Source organism: Pimephales promelas, chromosome 6, assembly GCF_988280905.1.
Source record: "Pimephales promelas chromosome 6, fPimPro1.hap1.1, whole genome shotgun sequence".
In the NCBI taxonomy this organism is placed as follows: domain Eukaryota; kingdom Metazoa; phylum Chordata; class Actinopteri; order Cypriniformes; family Leuciscidae; genus Pimephales; species Pimephales promelas.
In genome coordinates this window covers 16,077,868-16,102,471 of record NC_142774.1, presented here as the reverse complement: position 1 = coordinate 16,102,471, position 24,604 = coordinate 16,077,868, and the positions used below count along the sequence as shown (strand labels likewise).

The window sequence follows — 24,604 nt, the reverse complement described above, 5'->3', positions numbered from 1 at the left end:
AACTAACATGAACTAACCATGAGCAATACATTTGTTACTGTATTTATTCATCTTTGTTAACATTAGTTGATAAAAATACAGCTGTTCATTGTTTGTTCATGTTAGCTCACGGTGCATTAGCTAATGTTAACAAGATTGAAATAAAATATTAGTAAATGTTGAGATTACCATTAACAAAGACCAATAAATGCTGTATATGTGCAGTTCATATTAACTGTAGTTAACTAATGTTAACTAACGGACCTTATTGTAAAGTGTTACCACAAAATCTATTCTGAAACGTCTCGCATTCAAGATTAGTGATGCTTTCCAGTATACTTTTACACACTTTTAATCCCTGCTGCCATTTTGAAGTATGCTCCACTTCGTGAAGTGGACAAGGAAAGTTTATATGGAGAAACCCTCGCTCCCTCGGTCAAAATCGAAGGGGGCGAGTCTTCTTCATACAGTATGTACACTTCAGGCAGCTCCATATACCACAATGCAACACGATTGTGACTTCACCGCAGATCTCGTCAAATCACCACCACCACAAACAACTCTGATATATTGCATTTGGGCTTTTATAAATAAAATAAAATCATATCTATATACATTTATATGCGGCATTAAACAAATTCTTAACGGGAAAAATTTTTTAAATAATAAATCAACTCCATAGCTGATTCCCAGTGATCAAGGGTGTTCAGTTTCCACCAATAGTGGGCACTCTTGCAACATAAGCAATGACGTAAATCCGAGTGAACGAGATGCAGGGAAGTTAGCGAAGTGAAGGACATGACAATTTTAGACAGGAACGCATCACTGGTTATGGTAAAAAAGAATGTGTGATTTGGTGGTACCTGCAGGAGGCGCTCTTGTTCCATCTGCCATTTCTCCTGCCGCCGCCTCTCTTCCTCATGATCCCAGGACCAGCGAGAGGAGGTAGAACTGATGGAGGGAACCTGCAGCTGATACCAGAGAGAAACAATATGAATAATGAACCAAAATGTCAAATTTAGACAGTATCAGCATACTAATAAACCAGAATCAGGCTTGAAAGACTAAATGTGACTGACAGTAGTGACTCACATCAGAGATGGCAGACTCCGAGCCACCTAGTAAAAGGGGTGGAAACAAAGAGTATCTGTTTAAACACAGTAGCATCGCAAAGCCCACACATAGCGATGAGTTTCCCAACCCTTTAACCTGTTGATTCACGCTGCTCAGTGATTCTGACACACACACCCTGCTCATATGACAAAACTGTAACCAAAGCCAACACGGTCAAGCGAGCGGACAACAAATTCACACTCACATGCTGGTATGCAGGCTTTAAACAACACGCAAGACACAAGTAAACAACGAACGTGCAAAAAACATCTCAGAGCAATTCCTTTTAGAATTGTATTTTGTTCAATAACACAAAAAAAAAAACACTAAACAAAAACTAAACTATTAAAGACTAACTAACTCAAGGTTGTCTTTACAAACTGTTCTGCAATAAGACCGGAATCACACACAGCCAATTACAGACAGACAGAAACATAAAGAAACAACAGTCTTCATATTTTTACAGTGTATCACATGCACATTGAAAGCACACCATCTTTATTTACCACAGAGATAGACCCAGGAGCTGACAGTGGCACCTGATGGACAGAGCATTAGCTTTTAGAAGAATGGAAAACAAAAGAAACCCATGGAGTGATTTCAGATCTGTATACCCAGACCTAGAGACTTAACTATTAAACTACTAAAGTAATCTTAACATAAATTTGTGACTATACCGTACATACTAAATGCTTTAGTTTGTCAGGCCCTTAGAATGCAGAATAAGTAACCCCATCTGTTTTTGAGTGAATTCATTAATATTGAACAGAACTCACCAATACACTCCATTAAGAGTGTGCTTGATGCAAATCAGTCACAGCATAATTAAATGAATAAGCTGCAATGATCAATTAGCCATGTAGCATTACATTTCTACAGCCTGAGCGAATGCGGTTACCTTTGTTCATGAAAAATTCTAACTTTCTTGTATGATTTTTCAAAGCTATGCGCTCATAGTCTACAACACAGGTGGGGAGAGAACAATGCAAACAAAGGTTTTATAAATAACGTGGAAATTGTTAGGTTTAACTCTGAACAAGAACAAAGATTAGATTGCTAAACTGGTGTTAAAGTACCCACCTTTGTTTCTTAGAGTAACTGGATTGTCCTGGATACGTCCATTCACCATTTTAGTTAGTGCTTTCTGAAAAATGTAAAGTAAAATTAAACAAATAAATTAAAAATTAAATTAGAAAATACACTACCATTAAACAGTTTGGGGTCAGTAAGATTTTTAACATGTTTCAGGTCTCTTATGCACACCAAAGTTGCATTTATTAAAAATAATAAAAACAGTAAAATGTTAAATACTAAAATAATTTATAACTTATTGATTTATTTTATAAAAAAAAATATTTCTATTTTAATATGATTTAAAATGTCATTTCTTTATGTAATGTAAATCATTTAGGGTATGTTTACACAGCAACAATATGCTTAAAATTGACAAGTTTGAGTTTTCCGCATTCAGACGACACCATTGTCAAAATGATCACCATTCGCACGGATCCGCGAAAACGAATCGGTTACCTAACATAACCTCGGTTCTCTCTAAAAGGGGGAACGAGTAGGCCTATTGCGCAAGTTTAGCTTAGAATACAAGTTAAAACACAAGTTTAGTTTATAATACAAAATTAAAGATAATTTTTGGCTTCAATTTCTCAAGAAAAGATGACATTACCCATAGTGTAGGCTAAACTTAAGCAATACGAGAGAACCTCTCATAAGAGAACTACTGAAAATTCTGCTGCTGGGCCATTAGATGGTGATGATTTTGTTGTTAACACGAGACAGTTTTCAAAAACTTGCCGTTTGAAATATGGAAATGAATGGCCAAAATTCTTACAAAGTTTAAGTTTTTTTAGTTGAAAGTGGTGTCGTGAAAACAACCCCTTAGATTTCAATGCTTAATTTTCAGCAGCCATTACTCCAGTCTTCAGTGTCATATTATCCTTCAGTATTCATGACAGAAATTTAGGGGCAGTTTACACAACTGTTTAAAAAAAAAAAAAAAACATAAAATGTATGCGAGTTTTGGGTGCCTGAAAACGCAAACTTTTGAAAACAAATTCACAAATCTCTGAAAAAGATAATGTCATGTGTTTAACGTGTAGTATTTCATCGCCATCTAATGGCCTGGCAGCAGAATACAATGTTTGTCATTTCATTGACACTTGATAATTTCAATGCATCCTCGCTGAATATAAAATTAATATCTTTTCTTTTTTTTTTTTATCTTTTGACAAATAGTGTCCTTTTAACACTCACTGTACAAACAACCAACTTGGTCAAGTAATAAAAATGGACAAATTTAAAAAAAAATAAAAAATAAAAAAAATAAAACACAACAACAACAACAACAGTTAAACTCACTGATTTCTCAAAGTCCACCTCATTCATTATATTCCTGTCCTGACTCACATTAGCAGGCTGTCCGTTGACCTGTGTCTTCACCACAGTCTCCACTGGTGAGTTTGAGGTTGTGCTGATCGAGACATAGTTCTCGGGCCGCCCTATAAGTGTTGAATTGGCACTGGTCAAATTGATGGTCTTATGGCTCTTGTACGGTAGGGAAGGGTGGCCACTGCCCCAGTCTGTCCAGTATTCAAAACATACATCAGCAATTCAGAAATTCCAGGTCACATGTTAGTGAGCTTGTTAGTGATTTAGACCAATTATTTACATCATAATTAGATGTAATTTGTGAAAGAGGAATTTTAAGTGCGTAAAATTATAGTTTAACATAAAAGTGCGCATTAAATTAAATTAAAGGGTGCTGATAATTATTTCCTATGATAATATTAAAGCCAAGATTACTGATGCAATAGAAAAAAAAAACCCAGACCGGACAGTGAGAATGACTGACAGACAGACAGATAGACCACCTTCCCACAGTGACAGAAAGCAAAAGAAAGCATCCGATTCTGGAATGGCGCCTTCATTTTCTCAGCTCAAAAGCAGAAGGAACTGTGCCAGAAAATATTACGATGAAATACCCAATATCAAATTGCAAAAACTGTTACTAGACATAATTTATATGCCAATCCATAGTGTATACATGCAAAAGTGTAATCTGAATATAAACAGTGTCATTAAAGAGGCAAAGTGTAATTTAACAGTTTAAAATATATTACTACTTGATTTATGTTCACAAATTCACTTGTTTGTAGTAGAAAATTATGTTGATGAAATGGTCATTTTACACAGTGAGGGCTGATTCTTACAGTTCCAACAGCCTCACCATTGTGGCCATGTCGCCGGATGTCCATCAGTAAAGTGCCTTTTTGCTGTGCCGAGTCCATGCTCCCCTTAAACTGCTCATAATTCATTTCGGCGACCTTGCATCCACCCAACGCCACAATCTCATCCCCCATGAGCAGACCACACAACTCCGCTGGGCTGCCTGTGTGATACAGGGACAGAGATGAAACAGGTCAAGGCCGTGCCTTAAAGCTTAACTGAGGAAGTTTGTGAGTACAGAATCAACTTAACTTCCTGATATAGACCAATAGGATATTTATTGAAAACTTCTCAAGTTCTAGAAGGTTTTCATTTACTGAGATCTTAATCTGATAAAGTGCAAACAGGACGTCATCTCTTCAGTCTTATTCAACTTGAATTACTGTATAGAACATGGCATTGTATTGTACAATTTCATAGTGCATTATGCTGTATATTTCACTGTATATTGATTCTGTTCCTGGTAGTTATTGCACTTTTTTGTACATTTAGCATTGTATAATTTCAGAACATATTTCATTGTACATAGCCTATGTACAATGAGTAAAATAAAGTATATGAACACCCTGCTATTTTGCAAGTTGGCCGACTTAGAAATCATGGAGGGGTCTGAAATTGTCATTGTAGGTGTATGTCCACAGAGACATAATTTAAAAATAAATAAATAAATAAATAAAATAAAAAATCCAGAAATCAGAATGTATGATTTTTTTTTAACTATTTATTTGTATGATACAACTGCAAATAAGTAGAGAAAATCAATGTTTATATTTGGTACAGTAGCCTTTGTTAGCAATTACAGAGGTCAAATGTTTCCTGTAGTTTTTCACCAGGTTTGCACACACTGCAGGAGGGATTTTGGCCCACTCCTCCACACACATGTTCTCTAAATCAGTCAGGTTTCTGGGCTGTCGCTGAGAAACACAGAGTTTGAGCTCCCTCCAAATATTCTCTATTGGGTTTAGGTTTGGAAACTGGCTAGGCCACGCCAGAACCTTGATATGCTTCTTACAGAGCCACTCTTTGGTTATCCTGGCTGTGTGCTTCGGGTCATTGTCATGTTGGAAGACCCAGCCTCGACCCATCTTCAATGCTCTAATTTAGGGAAGGAGGTTGTTCCCCAAAATCTCGCAATAGATGGCTCCGGTCATCCTCTTCTCAATACAATGCAGTCGCCCTGTCCCATGTGCAGAAAAACACCCCCAAAGCATGACGCTACCACCCCCATGCTTCACAGTAGGGATGGTGTTCTTGGGATGGTACTCATCATTCTTCTTCCTCCAAACACATTTGGTGGAATTATGACCAAAAAGTTCAATTTTGGTCTCATCGGACCACATGATTTTCTCCCATGACTCCTCTGGATCATCCAAATGGTCATTGGAAAACTTAAGACAGGCCTTGACATGTGCTGGTTTAACCTTCCATGCCATGCATAATTTCAAACCATGACGTCTTAGTGTGTTACCAACAGTAACCTTGGATAGGGGGGTCCCAGCTCTTTTGTACAGACCATGTTGTACTACTTTCATGTTATCACTGTGAAGCTGCTTTGATACAATCTGTATTGTGAAAAGTGCTATATAAATAAATGTGACTTGACTTGACTTTTCAGGTCATTGACCAGATTCTCCCATGTAGTTCTGGGCTAATTTGAGACCCCACAAGGTGAGATCTTGCATGGAGCCCCAGTCCGAGTGAGATTGACAGTCATGTTTAGCTTCTTTAATTTTCTAATGATTGCTCCAACAGTGGACCTTTTTTTCACCAAGCTGCTTGGCAATTTCCCCGTAGCCCTCTCCAGCATCGTGTAGGTGTACAATTTTGTCTCTAGTGTCTTTGGACCGCTCTTTGGTCTTGGCCATGTTAGTAGTTGGAGTCTTACTGATTGTATGGGGTGGACAGGTGTCTTTATGCAGCCAACAACCTCAAACATGTGCATCTAATTTAGGATAATAAATGGAGTGGAGGTGGACATTTTAAAGGCATACTAACAGGTCTTTGAGGGTCAGAATTCTAGCTGATAGACAGGTGTTCAAATACTTATTTGCAGCTGTATCATACAAATAAATAGATAAAAAAAAAAAACATATTGTAATTTTTTTTTTAGATTGTCTCTCACAGTGGACATGCACCTACGATGACAATTTCAGACCCCTCCATGATTTCTAAGTGGGAGAACTTGCAAAATAGAAAGGTGTTCAAATACTTATTTTCCTCAATTTATTACAAAGAATATTCATTTACAAAGCAAGTATAATTTACTCTGAAACCAACATTTGTGCACTTTTTCCACACACAAGTACTGTATAAAAATGTATTAAACATGCAGGTACAAAAAAAAAATGTAATTCATTACTACATATTTAATTAATCGCGACATATTAACTGACTGATAGCCCTAAACAGAAACATGAATGGAATAGGTTCATACATCATTGATGAGGCAGTACATGTAGGTTAGTGTGTTTAATGGAATTCTGGGGAAGGAGATCAACCTGAGCCTTCTCTTCCCAACCCTTACTCTGTTAACACAATACATCTGATTAAAGGGATTCCCGGAGTCAGAACCAACCACTCTCCATATCTTCTATACAACAATACAAATGAGAGCTGATATAATGGACATGTGCTTTAGACTATATTTATGTTAACATGGCTACCCTAACCTGCTTTTGTAAATGCACATCACAGATGAATGCTGCCTCTCCTCTCATTCATGATGATATATCCTAAGCTCAGGACTAGACTCCCATCAGGATGGGTTTCAAGGCATTTTCTGTTTAACCAATCAGACTAATGCACAGTAAAACACACCTTCACTGTTCCCTATAAATCATTCATCTCAAGTCTTACTCCAAAATCCCGAGAATGACACACACACACTGACTGTACGTAAATGTACATGACCATACAAACACTCCTTGCATTCACACAAAAAAAGAAACTACAAAAATAACTGTCAAGCACAAGGTGTGATACACAGAAGATCCACAAACTCTTAATCTGTGAAAAGTATGCAAAGATTCTTCAAACTTTAATCATGAATTCTCAAACTTTGTATTTAGGATTTATTTAATTTTCTGAACTGTAATACTCAGTTATCATCTCAATTATCCCCATTCATCCATAAAAACACACCACCAAAGTTTCACCCTATAACTCTAAACAGATTCTGTATGGTAGAATTGGGCATCTAACCTGACTGAATTACAGCTGCTTCACATTTCACTTGCATACAGTGAAATTTCAAAGCCCAAATGCATTTAAAAGGAGCAGTTATTCTAGTTAAACACTTTGCCGTTTTGAATTATAAGTCTTACCTGCTTGAACTGATTTCACACAAGCACCAGTTGAGTCCCAGTGAGCTTTGAATCCAAAGTCTCTCCCGCTGTTAGGCTTCTGATTCAAACAGACTCGCATTTCACTTTGACCCACCTGAGAGAGAGAGAGAGGGAGAGATACAGAGAGAGAATGTGACACCTGAGGATCCCATAACACCTTCTTCCTCAAGAAATCTGCTTCAGTTACAGTAATACAACACAAACTGTGTCCACTATCACACATACCTGCATAAATGAAAGATAAAAAATAATTCTTCAAAGGCATTATATATAACATTATATACACATTTTTATAGTGCATTATTAATATAATATAGTATTCCAGTGAAAAGTGTTCCAGGTAGACATCATGATGGGATTGGTTCAGATCGTCAATGAGCCTACCTTAATTTCTCTAACTTTTAAATCTACAGGAGGAGATGTTTGCATCATGGAAGCGGCCATGTTCACTTCAGTGACAAAAGAGCTCATGGGAGGCGCTGATGACCTTCCATCTCTCCAGTCTTCATCTGTTTTCTTAGGGTTGATTGGATGAGTGCTTGAATGAGAGTGACCTGTCTCAGCAGAGGATGTGATCTTTCCTTGACCACTGAGAAATGAGGGGATGACTGAATAGTCTCTGCGTCCACTGATTAGGCTTTTATGAGAGTCGTCAATCTGTAGAATCACAAGATGAAACCAAATAAATAAAGTGGCCATTGTCTTAAACAACCACTTCTACAACCATGAATTCTGTTCAATTTAGAGCTGTGTTTTAGAAAACTGAATTTTAATTTGCCTGAAAATTTTGATTTTAACAAGCCCATGAATGAAAAACTACAAACAAACAACTTGGTCAATCTCTGAAAAACTTTTATGCGCCAATTCTTGTTGACTTTAATTTTAAATTCAATGTTTAAGGCCACATTATTATTAAACAGACACAGTACAATATACAATATAATTGCTTTTGTTTGAGACAGTGCGTGTGTACACACATGGTTGAGAAGTCTGTCATGGAAAAGCACACACAAGGCACACCGAAGTCTTAGCTTGGGTTTCACGAAGCACCCAGAGTGCAGAGCAGTCGTAGTGGCTTGATTCATTATTCATAAGCCAGCCGCTAGATGATCAAGTGATGAAGAGAAATACTAAACTTCACACACGGAACACTGCATATACTACCACTCTTCCGCATCCCTCACTCCTTTATCACAGAGAGACTGAGAGAAAGAGTTTAGAACTTGACCAACAATTACTGTAGGACAAGTTCAGGTGCAACAAAATGTCATTGAAGAATAATGCTGGCCAATCTAGGATTTAATATTCTCATTATACATTTAGTTAGTGCTGATGTATAAATTTATATATATATATATATATATATATATATATATATATATATATATATATATATATATATATATATATATATATATATATATACACGTATACTGTATATATATATATATATATATATATATATATATATATATATATACGTATACTGTATATATATATATATATATATATATATATTTTTTTTTTTTTTTAATCGTGAATATAACAATTTCAGGGGATCTTTTAAATTGGCTGTTTTGTTTCCTAAAGACCATAACATTACACTAGTTCTGCAATTATAATCATCATCAATATTTTTTTTAAGCTACATCACCCAGCTCTACCAATGACCACTTTATGCTCATCACCGTGAGCTTTGGGAGAGTTTCACTTTAGTTTTGCGATCTGTGGCATAAACTGCTTAGACTAGTCTTACAAATTAGTAATTTATTTCTTTTTTTCTTCTAGCCATACTAGCCAAAACTTTTTAAAGTCCTTTACATAAAACCGCAAATTGATTTAATTTGAATCTGAAAAGTAAGACTGATTACCACTTGGCTAACTGCTAATTAGTCAGACTAGGCACAGTCTTAACATAGTCTCTTAAAGTGATACTCCACTTTCTTTCTTTTTTTGGAAATAGGCTCATTTTACCACTCCCCCAGAGTTAAACATTTGAGTTTTACCATTTTCAAATCCATTCAGCTGATTTTCTGATATTTAGAAGAATATCAGTAACCAGACAGTTTTTCATTAACTTCCATAATAGGAAAAAAATATACTATGGAAGTCAATGAGACCAGAAACTGTCTGTTTACTGATATTCTTCTAAATATAAAAAAAAAAAAAAAAAAAAAAAAGACTGAATGGATTCAAAAACGGTAAAACCCAACTGTTTAACTCTGGGGGAGTGGTAAAATGAGCCTATTTCCAAAAAAAAAGTGGAGTATCCCTTTAACATTGATACAACTGGCCACTGGATGGCATGTGGTCCCAAAACAAATCAGATCTTAAAGTCCCCGTGAACCGGAAGTTGCAAACGATTTTTCTCCAGTGCTGTGACGTATTTCCAAGTGAAACGGAATATTGAACAGAGGGCAGGGTTTTACTCTAGTGCTCCTCCTCTCCATCTCTCGCTCATAGCAAACTAACGGTTTGAGGGGAGTGGTTAAGCGTTTCCCCACCCAAGTTGTGAAACCTACGTCATCAGAAAAAGAAACCGTTCCAGACCGGAAGTAACTTTTCAGATTTTGATTAAAGATTACTAAGGTAAAACATTTTTTTAATATATACTCACTTGCACGGATTAATTGTTCACCACAAGACTAGTAATATGCGCTAACAAAGTAAATAGGTTCAATTTTGATTTCACGGGGACTTTAAGGTACTGAAAGAAAAAATATGTATGTTTTTAAGATCATTGCTGTCAATTTTGATTAATAGGGTACTGAGGCACATCCCTATTTACAGAAAACCTCTATACATGTTCAAAAAGTCAAACCTTTTAAGCATGAAATAAGCTTTTTTTGTACAAGATCACGGTTATGGCGGAGTGGAATATTTAAGGAAGAGAAAAATAAAACTGCATTATATAAAAGGAAATAAGCAAGGACACCAAAGAGAAATTGTAGTAGTTGTTGCATAATAAATCAGTCAAACGGATACTAAATACCCAGTGAAATGAACACACACACACACTAATCAGAATCAAAAGCCTCCTCCTTGAGAATCCAGAACAATAATCAAGACTTGACATTCAGATCTGACTTTTTTTTTTATGAATAAAGCACACAATCTATAAAGCAACATGTAAGGCTGAGAATGGCCACTTACGGAATACACTTTGGGTAGTGTGGACACTTTGGAGGGTTTGGCTCCAAATAGACGTGGTGTGATGCCTGTGGAAAGGCGCGAGCAACCTTCTGACCTTCTGAAACCCCTTGGTAGAGTGGCAGATATGCGTGCTCCCCCTGCATAAAAACTCTCTAGGAAACTATCGCGGCGGCTGAAGTCTGGACCCCGCTGCTCGTAGGGTTCACAGACAACAGCTGCTGGAGAGTTAAAGAATTCACCGGTGCACGTTTGGGCTGAGTCGGGCGTCTCTATGTCAGTGCCTCTGGTCAGAGAAGATGATGTCCCGTTCGTGAGGGGTGAAGCCGAGGTGGTTGACCATCCAGTTAGACTAGCGCTTCTGACACTGGACCCTGCATCACTCATGGGTCCAGGCATGTTGGAGCTGGAAGAGAGTGAACCAACAGGAATGAATGTCTGATCTGATCCTAGGGGTTTAAGGATGTGGCAGGACTCTACTAGAAAGCACATGGCTGATAATGGAAGGGGAGAGGGGGTGGAGAGGGCTTGGAGGACAGGTGTAACTATCAAATGTCTCTATTAGCCACACGTGAACACCAAATGGTAGAGCACTTTAGAATTTGATATCACTTTAATAGTATTTTTTTAAAACTAGGTGGATGCTAATATACAAATATATTAGTCTTTATTGTTAAAGGTGCATTCAGTAGTTTGATGCTAATTTGAAAAAGTTTTACATTAAAAAATGAATTGCTTTTATGAAGAGGCATCTGAATGGCGTACACTCAAACTAAGATGAAGGCTGTTCTCTCGTAGTTGTCTTTTAAAAAAATATATGTGGTGCAGATCTGAAGGCAGAGGACAAAGACAAACAAAAAAAAAACAAGCTAATGACAGAACATTCTGAGTAATAACGGCAAGGAGGTAGCTTCTTTTTGTTAGCCAGATAAAGGAGCAATTATGTTAAGCCAGATAAAGGAGCCATTATGTTAAGCCAGTGTCTTAAGATCCATGACCCACTAGCAGTTACTTTTTGGGATCTAATTAAACCAATCTTTATTTTATGTAACTGACTCCAAAAAGTTACGCAGTCTTAAATAAAAAATCAAAAAAATTCTTAACTAACTTTTAACGGGTCCCAGCATTGTGTGCATTGCAAACAGCATTGTGTGAACGTTACTTAAAGCAGAACTTTGCAGGATTTCCGTTTTTGTCAAACCGTGACACCTGTAGAGTCGCTTTGTAGTACTTGTACTATCCTAAATAGCACTCATGCTGAGATGTCTCTGCACTCACGGCCTCAACATTCAACCCGAAAATAGTCATGTAACCATTGCAATAACTCTGAGCTATTCAGTTAAGGTAAAAAAAAAAAACTGCATAGTGCTGCTTCAAAAGAACATTAGCAGCGATGCCAATGCTAGCTAAAGAACTACTGAATTGCCCTTTAATCTGTTAATTTATTAATACACTATTGTAAATTGTAATTGGAACTTCGAAATGTATATGGACATCATTCAGATTAATAAATGCTGTAAATGGAGTTCAGGGTTTGCAGTTTTTATGAAGGAAATTAAGAATTTAAGACCCGCAGAAACCCTGGTAGTAACTAATACAACTATATACTTACATAATAATAACTAATTACTAACTAACTAAACTAATCTAAATATTACAGACTAAGGGAATTTACTAAACAGTTGAACTTTTGTGGTACGTCAGTGCAAATTACTTGCATTTTTTTAATGCACAAACATGCCTCCTAGGTAAATCTAGCATATAAATTCACAAAAAATCATAATTCTGTTATCATCCACCATCATGATTTTCAAAACCCACATGACTTTCTATCATGAACACAAAGGGATTAAAGGACAAGTTCGGTAATTTGCTCTAAACAGCACTGTTTTAAGATAGTTTCTGATTAAATACGGTTAAAAATAAAATTGACACATACTGCTGGCCCGAGAATTTTCGGTTACTGTGTTTTTTTGTTTTTTTTCCCCACTAACTATCACGCAATGAAAGATAATGTTTGAGGGCAGTAAGTCCTTTTTCCATGTGAAATATTAGGATATAGACTTGTCCAAAGTTCGTAATAGAGAACCATCCGGTAAATCACGTAACTCTGAAATCTTATTGATGAAATCAGTTCAGTCCGAAATATAAGATTTTATAAAGAAATCAACATACTGAGATAAGAGAGAGTTAGTCTGTGCCACAATAGGGCGACCTGAGGATCAATGATCAATGCTTCTTATAAATTTTGGGAAGAGAATAAAAAACAGGTCTAATCGGGTGTTGACCATATAAAAATGTAAACTCCGATTGAGATATCCAACCTCATGTTTTAGTATTTGCTAAAAAAGCCAATATTTCAGATTGATAAATATCTGTGGGATCTTTTAGAAGTTTTTTTTTTTTTTGTAAAACTTTTTATTCTGTAATTGTAAAAGAACTTCTATTTACTCGCATCCTGAACTACAATCGCACCTCCTTTTTCCACAGATTTTATAACAATGTTTGAGTCATTCATAAAATCTGTCAAAGCTTTTTTCTTATTAGATGAAATATGATTGTGATAAATTTTTACTAAAGGAGCAAGTTTGTAAAGCATGTACAACCAAGCAACAAAACGTATGAATAGTATGATTAGAAACATTCAGGCAGAAATGACAGTACTTCTTGGTCTAAACGGTGTCCCAATAGCATCTGAATCTGATTTAGAAAATAAATATTAGTTTTTCGGAGAGTCATGTACTGAATGCAAAAAAGTAATCCTTTCTATTCACGCATCATCAAATAGTATAGGTATATTTTGTGTTTCAGGAGATCAAGATGAGGCTTGAGAATGTCTTTTTTGAACACCTTGGTTGATGTCTTTAATACTTTAATTCTTCAAAAGTACATTCCCTTGATATGTGGGTATAAAAAAACTAAGGTAACTTAATTACAACTAGTTTTCAATTTCATCTGACTTTCAGTAAAAAAAGAATTGCCTAAGAGTCAGTTCTATAGACTGAGGATACAGTGGTGTGAATAAGTGTTTGCCCCCATGCTAAAGTTGCCTAAAAAGAGGAATAAAAAAAATAATCTTTTGGATATTGATCTTAATGCCTTAATTAGAAAAATGAGGAAAACTCCAACCTTTAAGGACACAAATTTTCTTTGTGAACGGAATAATGCATCATAAATAAATAAATGTTTTTCCTTAAAATACAGGGTGCATAAGTCATTGCCCCCCATGTTAAATTCCCATAGAGTCAGGCAGATTTTTATTTTTAAAAGCCGGTTATTTCATGGATCCAGGATAATATGCATCCTGATAAAGTTTCCTTGGCCTTTGGAATTAAAATAGACCCACATCATCACACCTAGAGATTGGCATGGGGTACTTTCCATAAGATCATTTTTCAATGCAAATCAAACCAGCTATTAGGCTAACTGAAGTAAAACCATGCCAATATTACCCTTTAATATATATTTGTGGTTTAAGTAGAACTATTCCTTTAAAAAAATCTACTTTTGAACAGATTCAAAGTGCATTGTGGTGAGTAAAATACATTATAGTATAAACACCTCTCCTCCCGCCCCCCGGTGAGCTGTGCAGTCCTGATGGCACTGGTCCCTCCCGCACTCATAAGTTCAATCTGCTCCCTCTCCTCACGCTTTCTGTGGAGGTCAGAGTTTGTGCTCCGCCGCCGGCTCTTCCACTTGTTCAGATCCTGCAATGTCAGAGGTGAAAATAAAGTGATAAATGAGAAAATATGTTTGGAAAAAAAAAAAAAAAAAACACCTGTCAGACAATAATTTCAGTAGTGTGATGTGTGAATGATTCTAGACAGGTAAAAGTACTCTCCAAGGACAGTTGAAAACATTTCTGCTATTATTTGGCTCGCTAAGTCCCCCCACGGTGCCAATCCAGAAGTAGCAACATCATGGAGAAAACTTGATGCGCATGCAATACTTTATGGAATAACACAGAAAATGACATCAGAAATGTTTAAGTTAATGGCTAACATAAGTTTGTAGAGGGACTATTTGTTTAAAAAAAATAGCAGACGGTTGTTCGAAACAGTCATTATTTTTGCAATTATATAAGGTTGTAATGCTTAAATGAAGAGGCATTAGCAGTAGTTTAAAGGTGAAGAATTGAAATAAAATATATTTAGAGAAAATGTCTCGAAAATCCATAGAAACAAAAATTGTTTGGTTAACAAGATTCTTTAAATTTACCCTTTGTGTCAGTCAGTCAGAAGTTTAGAACAATCAGTGCGAATAAATGACAATAAATGTAATTGAATCAAACTATACTTTTAAAGTCTCCCTGTAGTCAATTTCATTCCTTAAAACTAATCTTTGATCACCAAAATTACATATTTAAATGTTTTTTCCTTGAAAGAAAAATTATCCACACCTTAAGATGTTGTGAATGTTACTCTACTACACCCTTGCCTCAATCTCAGTCTGCCTGACATTTCTTCCTTACTAAAAGTGGACGTGCACCCGAAAGCCAAAAATGGCGTACGCCAAAACCTGCGCATAATTCACTTTCCCGGTCAGCCGAAGATTGTGCTAACACAGTCTCATCCCAAGTCATCATACAACTGATGTCTTGGGACGTCTTTTGACCATACGTCAACATCCACCTTTTTAGGGTACCCTTAAACATTGGTTAGTTGACGATCCCGGGCAGTCATATAACTGACGGTTTACCTTTACTGCCAGTTAGGTGACGGGGTAGGTTTAGGGGTAGATTTAGGTCAGGGGTAGGGTTAGGGTTAGGATCCAATAACGTCATCTAACCGACGTTTAAGGGTACCCTAAAAAGGCGGATGTTGACGTATGGTCAAAAGACGTCCCAAGACGTCAGTTATATGACGTCCTCATCTGCATATGAGTATTCATCCACGTGATACCATGTTAAGGTACAAGACGTTATGGAAATATGAAGTACAGATGTGCTCTGTCACAATTTTTTTTTTAGTAGCCTATATCCTTGCCTTGTTTTTGAATGAATAAATCGATTTTCTCAATCTTTTCCATTGGCCAAATAGTATTTTTAATTAATTTATATTTTAATGGAAACAGATAGACATGGTTGTGCATTATTTGCACGGAACTATTTTCTCCGACAATCTGCTATTATCATGATTAGCAATTCGATTATTAGCAATATCTCTATATGAAAAATTAAAAACAGCACGCCAGAGGAAAAGTGTTCAAAAGTATTGCATCCACAACAAATATTTATTTATTGAATATATATATATATATTTATTTATTTATTTTTTTTTTACTTCTCAGTAATGATTTCATGTAGTTAAACATTTAGAATAAATATACAATTCCCATTAATGGAGTTAAACACTTTGTCAGAAGTAAAACATAGGTTAAATCATTCTTTCATTTATTTAAACTTATTGAGAACATGCAATGTATTTATTATGAAGACAAATGAAGATTCCTCCGTAAGATCATAGGCTATATGTGCGTAATATGTCACTAAACGGCCCAACACGCTTGCTGGCATGGACGTTTAATGAGGGATGGATATCCACAAGTTTCCGAGGGGCGCTCCTGTAAAAAATAAAGTGGGTGAAACTTCCGGTGACGCGGCGGAAGTAGCATTCCAATGGTATTTTGTGTGTTAGTTAGCGAAGAGGCTAGCTGTTTTTCGGAGAATTATTTTACTATTTAAAGACGCAAATCTTTATGAGAGATGTTGTTACGGAGCTCAGGGACAACATGTGCTGTTCGCGGTTGTATACATAACCGGACTAAACTAGTTCAGTGGCTTAAACGTGATTGTTTTGAACAAGCTGAAAACGATATCAGAGTGATCCTGCCAGAGCCCGTCTCTGATCCTGCCAACGACTGTAGTTTCCATCACCTCCCAAAAGACTACGAATCTTCCTGTGTACATTTGTTGAAATTCTTAATATTCTATAAACTCTATCAGCATGTGATTGGCTGTTCTCTACTGATGTTACACCTAAACTCAGGATCAAAGCCTGTGTTGACAGAATACCAAATGTGCCAGTTAATGTATTCAAGTAGCACATTCATTTATAATTTTGAATAAACTCCAAAGCACAATGACTAAGTGTGTATTTTTTATTTTAATTGTTTGTCAGCTCACACAACTGTCTGTCACCATGCCTTGATGAGTATTGATAATTAATAATGTTATTATAATACTCCCAATCAACGACTGCGGAGGGTAAAGGTACTGTTATTTCACCCTTTTTAATTTCGTTGAGGTTGTTTTCCCACATCGTTAGCTAGTTTGGATCGCTATTACTTGAATGACTGTCAACTGTTGAATGAACGAGTGTCAAGCATGTCAAATCGCGCTTTGTTTACTTCCAACCGGAAGTCGCGCCCACTTTTGACGCAAGGCCTCATGGGGCGTAGGAAACTTGTGGATTGGCTTCAAGTGATAGGCTTGGTGAGTGAAATTATATTTGTAGGCTATTATCTTTCTGTAGCATATAGGCTCTAATTTTCTTTAGATTTTCGGTCTAAAAGTGACCAAAAAGATATTTAACTCCAGCTCACCATCGGTGTCGCCTTAAAAGGTTAGCTAGTGATAAATCAAAGCTAGCAGTAAAGGGCCTTTTGTCTGTGGAAATCTACTGAGAAGCTCTGCAGGGAAAAGAACATTGAAGAGCAATATAAAGATTGCCCATTTCTTCCTGTCTGTGTCTCACTCACTCCACAGTTACTGCCGTGTTGGCGACTGGGCCAATTCTTGCAAGAATAAATAATTCTCTTTTAATAATTAGATTCAGAGTTGTCTCTTACGCAGTGATGATGTTTAACAGATTTTTTTTGCCATAACAGTCACTTTGGATAAAAGAGTCTACTAAATGATTACTATGTAATATGAATATGCAAATTAGCCCCGCCTCCAGTCACACCAGCTCAGAAATCCACTCATTGACGATCACACGGTAGATTGTGATATCAGAAACACACACAATATCAAACCGCATTTCATTTTACTGCAGTTTTAAAGAAAAATACTCAGCAATGGTGTTGACTATGAATTTGCACATGGTTTGTCAAAACAGCACAGACATAAACAACAATAAAAGCTTGATTTTCACCACAGGGGACTTTATCTATTATAATCGGTGTGTTCAGTAGTTCCACCAGCGTGACATAAAATGTGTTTCTCAAATAACTAAGCATCACTCACTTCGTGCCACTTGGCCTCACTTTCCTTCATTCTGGCCCTTATGTTCTGTAACTGCTCATGTTGAACTCTCTGTATGGCTGAAGGTTCAAGGGTCAGCTCTCCAACAGACCTCTGGTGAACGTGGCGTGACCCCAGTCGGTCAAAGCTGGAGCAGTTGTCAGATTCCTGGGGTATGGGCTCCAATGGGATGTCACCCATGGATTTGCTTCTGTTGAAAGGAGATGTACATGGTTATTTAAAAGCTAATCTCCATACAAAATACCAAAAGATTGCAATGTTGGATTTTGCAGAAGTACAATTGGGTTATACTGACATCTAGAGGTTAAATAAGACCTGCTACAGTACCGTGTGTCCATTCAAGCCTCATCAAAGACGCATAAAGCAAATAAAGAGTCAAGCATAAACTCACACATATCGTATACATTACATATAGTCCCCATTTGCTTAAAGCTCAAAGACCCATCACTGAAGGAAAAATAAGCAATATAATACTACGATGCAATATATAACAAGTGTATGCATTAAAGCTTACACCATAAAACAAAGATAAGCTTCGGCACAGTACTGCAGAGACACACACATAGCACTACTATAGCATGCAGCCCTTTCTAAAAAAAATTGTATTGATCAATTAGTCATTTGTTACAAAAAAGCACAATTAAACAGAAAAAGCAGGCTGGAAAATGAAAACACAAATACAAAAGATATCCAGCGTTCGCTAGCACAAGAGGACACCAGCACTTACAGTACACAACAAATGCTCAACTCACCCAGGGTACCGAGAGCGTCTGATGGGAAATCTGGGAAACCATGGAAATATTTGATTGTAAATTCCTCTTTATAGTACAGATGAACAAAGATTTTTTTTTTCTCCCCATGGAAGATCACTTAAATAATAGTTCACCCACAAATGCATTTACCCACCCACGTGGGACTAAATGAAACTTTGCCAACATTTTTTCTTTGGTCTTACTCAAAAGACCAATAGTACCAGTTGCTGTTTTCCATACAATTACAAATGAATAAAGACAGGCTTTTAGAGTGAACTATTTTATTAAATGTAAAGTACATACTGTACAATAGTGAATGCAAATAAGAGTCTCAGTGAAGAAAGCTGCAAAAATTCACACAAATGGCACATTACTGAGCTGGGGGGGGGGGGGGTTGTTGGCCCATAAAATTTAACAAGTTGATTTGAAATTTCAAGTTGCTTGACTTCACACTCTAGCATATCAGAAAGTCTCAAAAAATGTGTGTATGAAAAGGTGTATGAAAAAGCTATTTCCAGTCGTCATGACTGCATTAACAGAATTTGTAACATTACACCAGCAACAGTTAACATTTTTAACTGAAATCTGTAAGACTAATCCAGCAAGTAACGTCCACGGAATGGCCACAGACGTGTTTTTTTTTTCTTCATAAAGCCCTTGATTTCATAAAGCGATTTTTCATAAAGCCCTTGATTTAAAGGCAGGGTAGGGGATTTGTTCCAAAAACCCATTTTGTTAGGTTGGTTGAAGGCGTCATCACATCCTGAAAGAAATCACTAAGTTAAGCGGTCTAAATATATTTATATGTATACATACATCATCTGTGGAAAGCATAAGACCACAAAATGTTCGCCCAATCACTGCATTAGGTCCGAATGCATTGATAGGATATCCTACCTGCCTGTCAAAGTATGTATTTCCATACCTCCTCACACCCTTTTTGTGTAGAAATCACACATCATCAGCGGGCCGGGTTTCACGCTATGCAGAATTAGACAGATCTCAGTCACCGAGCACCGCAACTGACACTGCAGCCACCTTTTACAGGTCCTCCTGAACCAAAACAATGAGTTTATGCTGTGTTCACGCCATAACGACTGAAATTTGGAAGAGATGGAAACCTGTGATGTGATACTCGCAGTGGTTAATTACTCGAATTTATGCATTTCAATGGCAACTATCAATGCCAAAATTAATCTGCAGCAGTCAGGTGGTACAGGTCAGTGCTTTCTGTTGTTTATGTTCATTATTATTGTATAGTTATTGCTTTGATACATGAAGTAGTTTAACACCATCTCTGGTGTCAAGATGCTCTGCAAACTCATGTATCGTGTTATGTGTTTTGAATGAGAAGGGGCATTGGAGATGCTCTAAAGGGAGGGTGGGATCTCATGCTCTTAAAGCTAACTTGCCATTACTCACCGTTCTGAAAATTGCCTACCCTACCTTTAAAATGTAAACTACAGCAAAACAACCATTAACTGTTTTAAAGTGCTCTAGGTTTCTTTTAATTGTGTCTTATAGGAGCTACTGCACAAATGCAATCTTAAGGACTGTTCACACAGGACATGTGCTAGCATTCTTTAGCATTTTTATCCTATATAAATGTGCTAGATGGACTACTCTTTATCCATGCTTGGGTTAAGTCATCTCACACGACACCTATAAATAAATGGGTCTACCACTGAAATTACAACCCAATATTTAATGGATGTTACCAATTTAGCTGCAATGTGCTACAGATGGCCACAACTGCTACATTAGACTTAAAGCGTTAGTTCACCCAAAAATGAAAATTCTGTCATATTTACTCACCCTCATGTTGTTCCAAACCTGTATGTGTTTATTTGTTCTGTTGAAGACAAAGGAAGTTATTTGGAGGAATGTTTTAATCACACAGATCTCATTCCCCATTGACTACCATAGTAGGAAAAAATACATACTATGGTAGTCAATGGGGATTGAGATCTGTTTAATTAAAGCATTCTTCCAAATATCTTCCTTCGTGTTCAACAGAACAAATAAACACATAGAGGTTTGGAACAACATGAGGGTGAGTAAATACTGACAGAATTCTCATTTTTGGGTGAACTAACTCTTTAAAAATCAAGCTTCATTAAAAAGCAAGCAAAGTTTTGATGCAAACATGCATAGTATCTGCTGTATAAACTGCTTGCACTTGCTAAAACTCTGCTACATCAATATTGCAAACAAATGTTTTATCAAAATTAAGCAAAGCTTTCATTATTACACAGATTTTTTATGAAGAACATTTTAATACAGACATTATCTGCATTTAATTAGTATTACAATATCCTTCTCCAAATGAAGAGTTCAGATGCAAAAGCCTCTAAATGCCATTTGAAATTTTCTTCTTTAATGATGATTATCAAACTTGTATATTTAAGTTCAGTAATTTCACTTAAATAACAATTAATAGGTAATCATCATCGCCATTTAAGTGAAATCACTGAACTTAAATATACAAGCTTGATAAAAATGATCATTCTAGGAGAAAATTTCAAATGGCACTTAGAGGCTTTTGCATCTGAACTCTTCAAATATATATGCTTGTGTTAACTATCCAATGCACTCCTGCAGAAGAAAATAAAAGCGCAAGAATGGCTCAAAAGTTGTGGGGGGATTTGGGATCATGAAAAAAGTTTGGAGCAGGTGCAGCTAGCCAAGGGGTGATGTCAAAATCAGTGTCGTCCTCAGAAGAACCAGACATCTTTCGGCTACAGAAAGGAGAGACAGAGAGTAAGAAAAAAAAGGAGAAAGCAAAAGCAGGGGAAAAGGAAAAGGGGAAAAGACAGGGACATTTAGTGTTTTTCATTATGAGTAGAATTTATCGTAATTTTTCTATAATAAGCGTTTCAAATTAAGACAAAAATCTATGGTCAATTCTCTAAAAATATATAGTCTAATCCATGAGTCAGCAATAATTTTCATAAATGTAAGCTGCATTTATGAAATGTAAACAAGGGCTGCTAAAGCCTAGTTCACACTACATGATTTCAAAACATCGGGCTGAACTGTGCAGTTCACACTACATGACTTGCTCTCTGTGAAATCAGGAGTGTTCAAGTTGTTAAACCGTTCACACCAAACGACACATCATGATCGATCCGCAACTGGAGCTGACGCACTACAGGATTTGACAACAACCCTGTCACCCAACGATTCAATCTCATCTACAAGCGTTCGCAGGGATACGGCCCTGATCTTAATGTCCTCAACAGTAAAGTCTAGAATTAATAAAGAAAATGCATTATTCATTAATTCTCATGCTCCCCCACTAATTCTTTTGTTTTAATTCTCTGTTTCAAACTAAATATGACAATTAAATCCTTGAACTGAATATCCTCTTACTTCACAATATAATATATCACAACAAACAGAATTACAGTAAGATTTAATGTACATTTCCAATAACATTTTGCTCACTGTTTGAGGGCGTTTGTGATTTCTGTCCACCTTTTCTCTTTCTGGATGCGGTTGTGGTACATCTCATGTCCAACATCATAAAGGCATTCATGCTCCTGCCACAGTTCGATTCAATTTTGATCTAAATCTTGAGTCCATTGCTTTCTTGACATGTTGCTGATCTTTCTGCAAACTCCTATTGGACGTGTTTGTTCGAAAATCGCGCATTTCGCGTATTTACCCGGTGACCTCAACCCATACCTTGCTCTGATTGGCTCTAGCTCATGACATCACTGAGATTGAGTCGCGCGACAGCTCTGGATATCTAGCATGCTAGATATTTTTCTGAGCTCGGTGACCTGTCTGCGAGGTGTCTGCGAGCTGTCTTTGATGCGTTGTTGGCTCTTTCATACTAACAGATTGGCGAGCGTTAATCGTCCGCTAATCGCCCGCAATTTGCACGCGATAACACCCTGACTTGTCGGTGACTCAACGATTTGCAAATCGGGCTTAAATCGGGCTTAAAATCATGTAGTGTGAACTAGGCTTAACTTGACACAGTGACTCAGGGGTTGAGAAATGTATTTTCCAGAATTCCAACAGTCCTATAAAAAAAAAAAAAAAAAGAGAGACCCTCTTTCTCTGTATGATAAGACAAACCTGAAGCCCTGCATCTTCTTATACCATGGTCTGCGCTGGGACCCTAGCTTGATCTTTTGCACATGTAGAGCCTCCTCAGGGGTCCAATACTTGGGCAGGAACCTGTCTGAATCAGCATTGATGGAGGTCTGGTGCTCGGCGATGAGCACCCGACGTGCGTAAAGATCGTCCAGCACTGGATCGGCATAACCTCGGTCCTCATCGGAGTCACTCGTGCCATTGTTCAGGGATCGCTGAAGAAACTCTTCCTCCAAAGTAGCAGATTCACATTCTGGGGATCCATTTTCAGAAGGAATGGAGGACGCACTGCTTCCCAAGAAAGAGCCATCCATATGAGATGAGCAAAATGTCTCCAAGAAGCACATGCATGGACACATGCAGTGGCCTGTTGCATGAAGCTAGCTAAACCCGAGTTTCTAAAGGATTGGATTTGACAAAGCCATGCACATCAAACCTGGTTTAGATCAGGTTGAGTTGGCTCACAGCACTCGGTATAAACGTTCTGTCAACTCAGGTTTGATCTAGAGTTTGTGATTAACTCAAGAGCGTGCGCACCTGAAAGTGTGTCATGTGATCCGAACAGCCAATCACATGGAACATAGAAAGCAAGAGAGAATTCACTTGACGCAATTCACTTCTCTGCTGACAATTAGGAGATAAACTTCCTGAACTTCAGCCAGCTCCTTGTTTCCTGTCTGCCATTATTGGATAAACCTGATTAAATCAGGTGTGTCTGATGATTGTTGCCGTGACTACTGAGGTCAGGCACACCTGAATTAATCAAGTTTGTCCAATAATGGCAGACAGGAAACAAGGAGCTGGCTGAAGTTCAGGAAGTAGTGCAGCTGTGCATAAAGCCAATTTTTACCCGCTGGCACGGTTTTAGGTATCGACCCCTGGCGGTTCAACACCAAGGAACTTTTCCTCTGCGATTGCCCTACAGGTTAGAAGCGGAATTGTCATCATTAGAACTACAGAAACGTGACCGATCCGGCAATCTTACACAGCGTGGATATACCAGATAAAAGGACCGCAAAGCAGGGGCATAAGTGCATTTCACCATGTCACGACTTGATGAACCACTGAAACGATTTTGGAAACATTATTTGAAAGTAAAAAAAAAAAAAAAAAAAAAAAAAATCCTACTTAAGTGTTGCTTTAAATGATTCACAAAGAGCTTAAAAGCTTTATACATTTATATGTACTTGTATGCATGTATATATATATATATATATATATATATATATATGTGTGTGTGTGTGTGTGTGTGTGTGTGTGTGTGTGTGTGTATATATACACACACACACACACACACATATCATAATTTCACTGAATTATAAATAATTATAATTCATATAAAATATAAATTTTTTCTCACCATGAACTGCTTTAATTTGGAGCTAGAGATACAGTGGGAGTGGCTTTAATGCATCAGATACTATATGTCGCTTTGCTGCGGCTGATTGGTCAATGTTTGGTTTGTGATCTCTAAACCCTCAGGAGCAGGTTAGCCATGGAGTGCAAATTATCATGGCAGTGAACACAGCTAAAAACCAATCCACCTTCTTGATCCCAAAAAAACTTACCTACTAGGAACTGAAACCAGCTTCGTGCAACAGGCCTAAGAACTGTTAACCGCTCTTTTATTTTTAGTGCTAGTTAGTGGAATGCACAGCGACATCAAACCACAATTAGTTCTGGTAATGAGAAGAATGATCAGCTGATTTAGTGAAGAC

The 24,604-nt window shown here is 37.1% G+C and overlaps 1 protein-coding gene across 20 annotated transcripts in view; it reads right to left on the bottom strand.

The window, feature by feature from the left end:
* The window catches only part of lmo7b (LIM domain 7b), a 52,393-nt gene that overhangs the window by 11,912 nt on the left and 15,877 nt on the right, over positions 1-24,604 (bottom strand). For 5 of the 20 annotated variants that reach the window (XM_089132165.1, XM_089132172.1, XM_089132170.1 and 2 more), the window contains exons 10-21: positions 18,783-18,812; positions 18,013-18,220; positions 14,388-14,533; positions 10,830-11,232; positions 8,061-8,333; positions 7,656-7,770; positions 4,334-4,495; positions 3,466-3,686; positions 2,173-2,236; positions 1,991-2,050; positions 1,072-1,097; positions 843-950 (exon numbers count right to left, since the gene is read on the bottom strand). In XM_089132165.1, the coding sequence (XP_088988291.1) occupies positions 843-950; positions 1,072-1,097; positions 1,991-2,050; positions 2,173-2,236; positions 3,466-3,686; positions 4,334-4,495; positions 7,656-7,770; positions 8,061-8,333; positions 10,830-11,232; positions 14,388-14,533; positions 18,013-18,220; positions 18,783-18,812 (1,816 nt within the window). Of the gene's footprint in view, positions 1-842; positions 951-1,071; positions 1,098-1,598; positions 1,632-1,990; positions 2,051-2,172; positions 2,237-3,465; positions 3,687-4,333; positions 4,496-7,655; positions 7,771-8,060; positions 8,334-10,829; positions 11,233-14,387; positions 14,534-18,012; positions 18,221-18,782; positions 18,813-24,604 lie in introns of all 20 variants that reach the window. The other 15 variants (XM_089132175.1, XM_089132183.1, XM_089132173.1 and 12 more) reach the window with 12 other exon arrangements.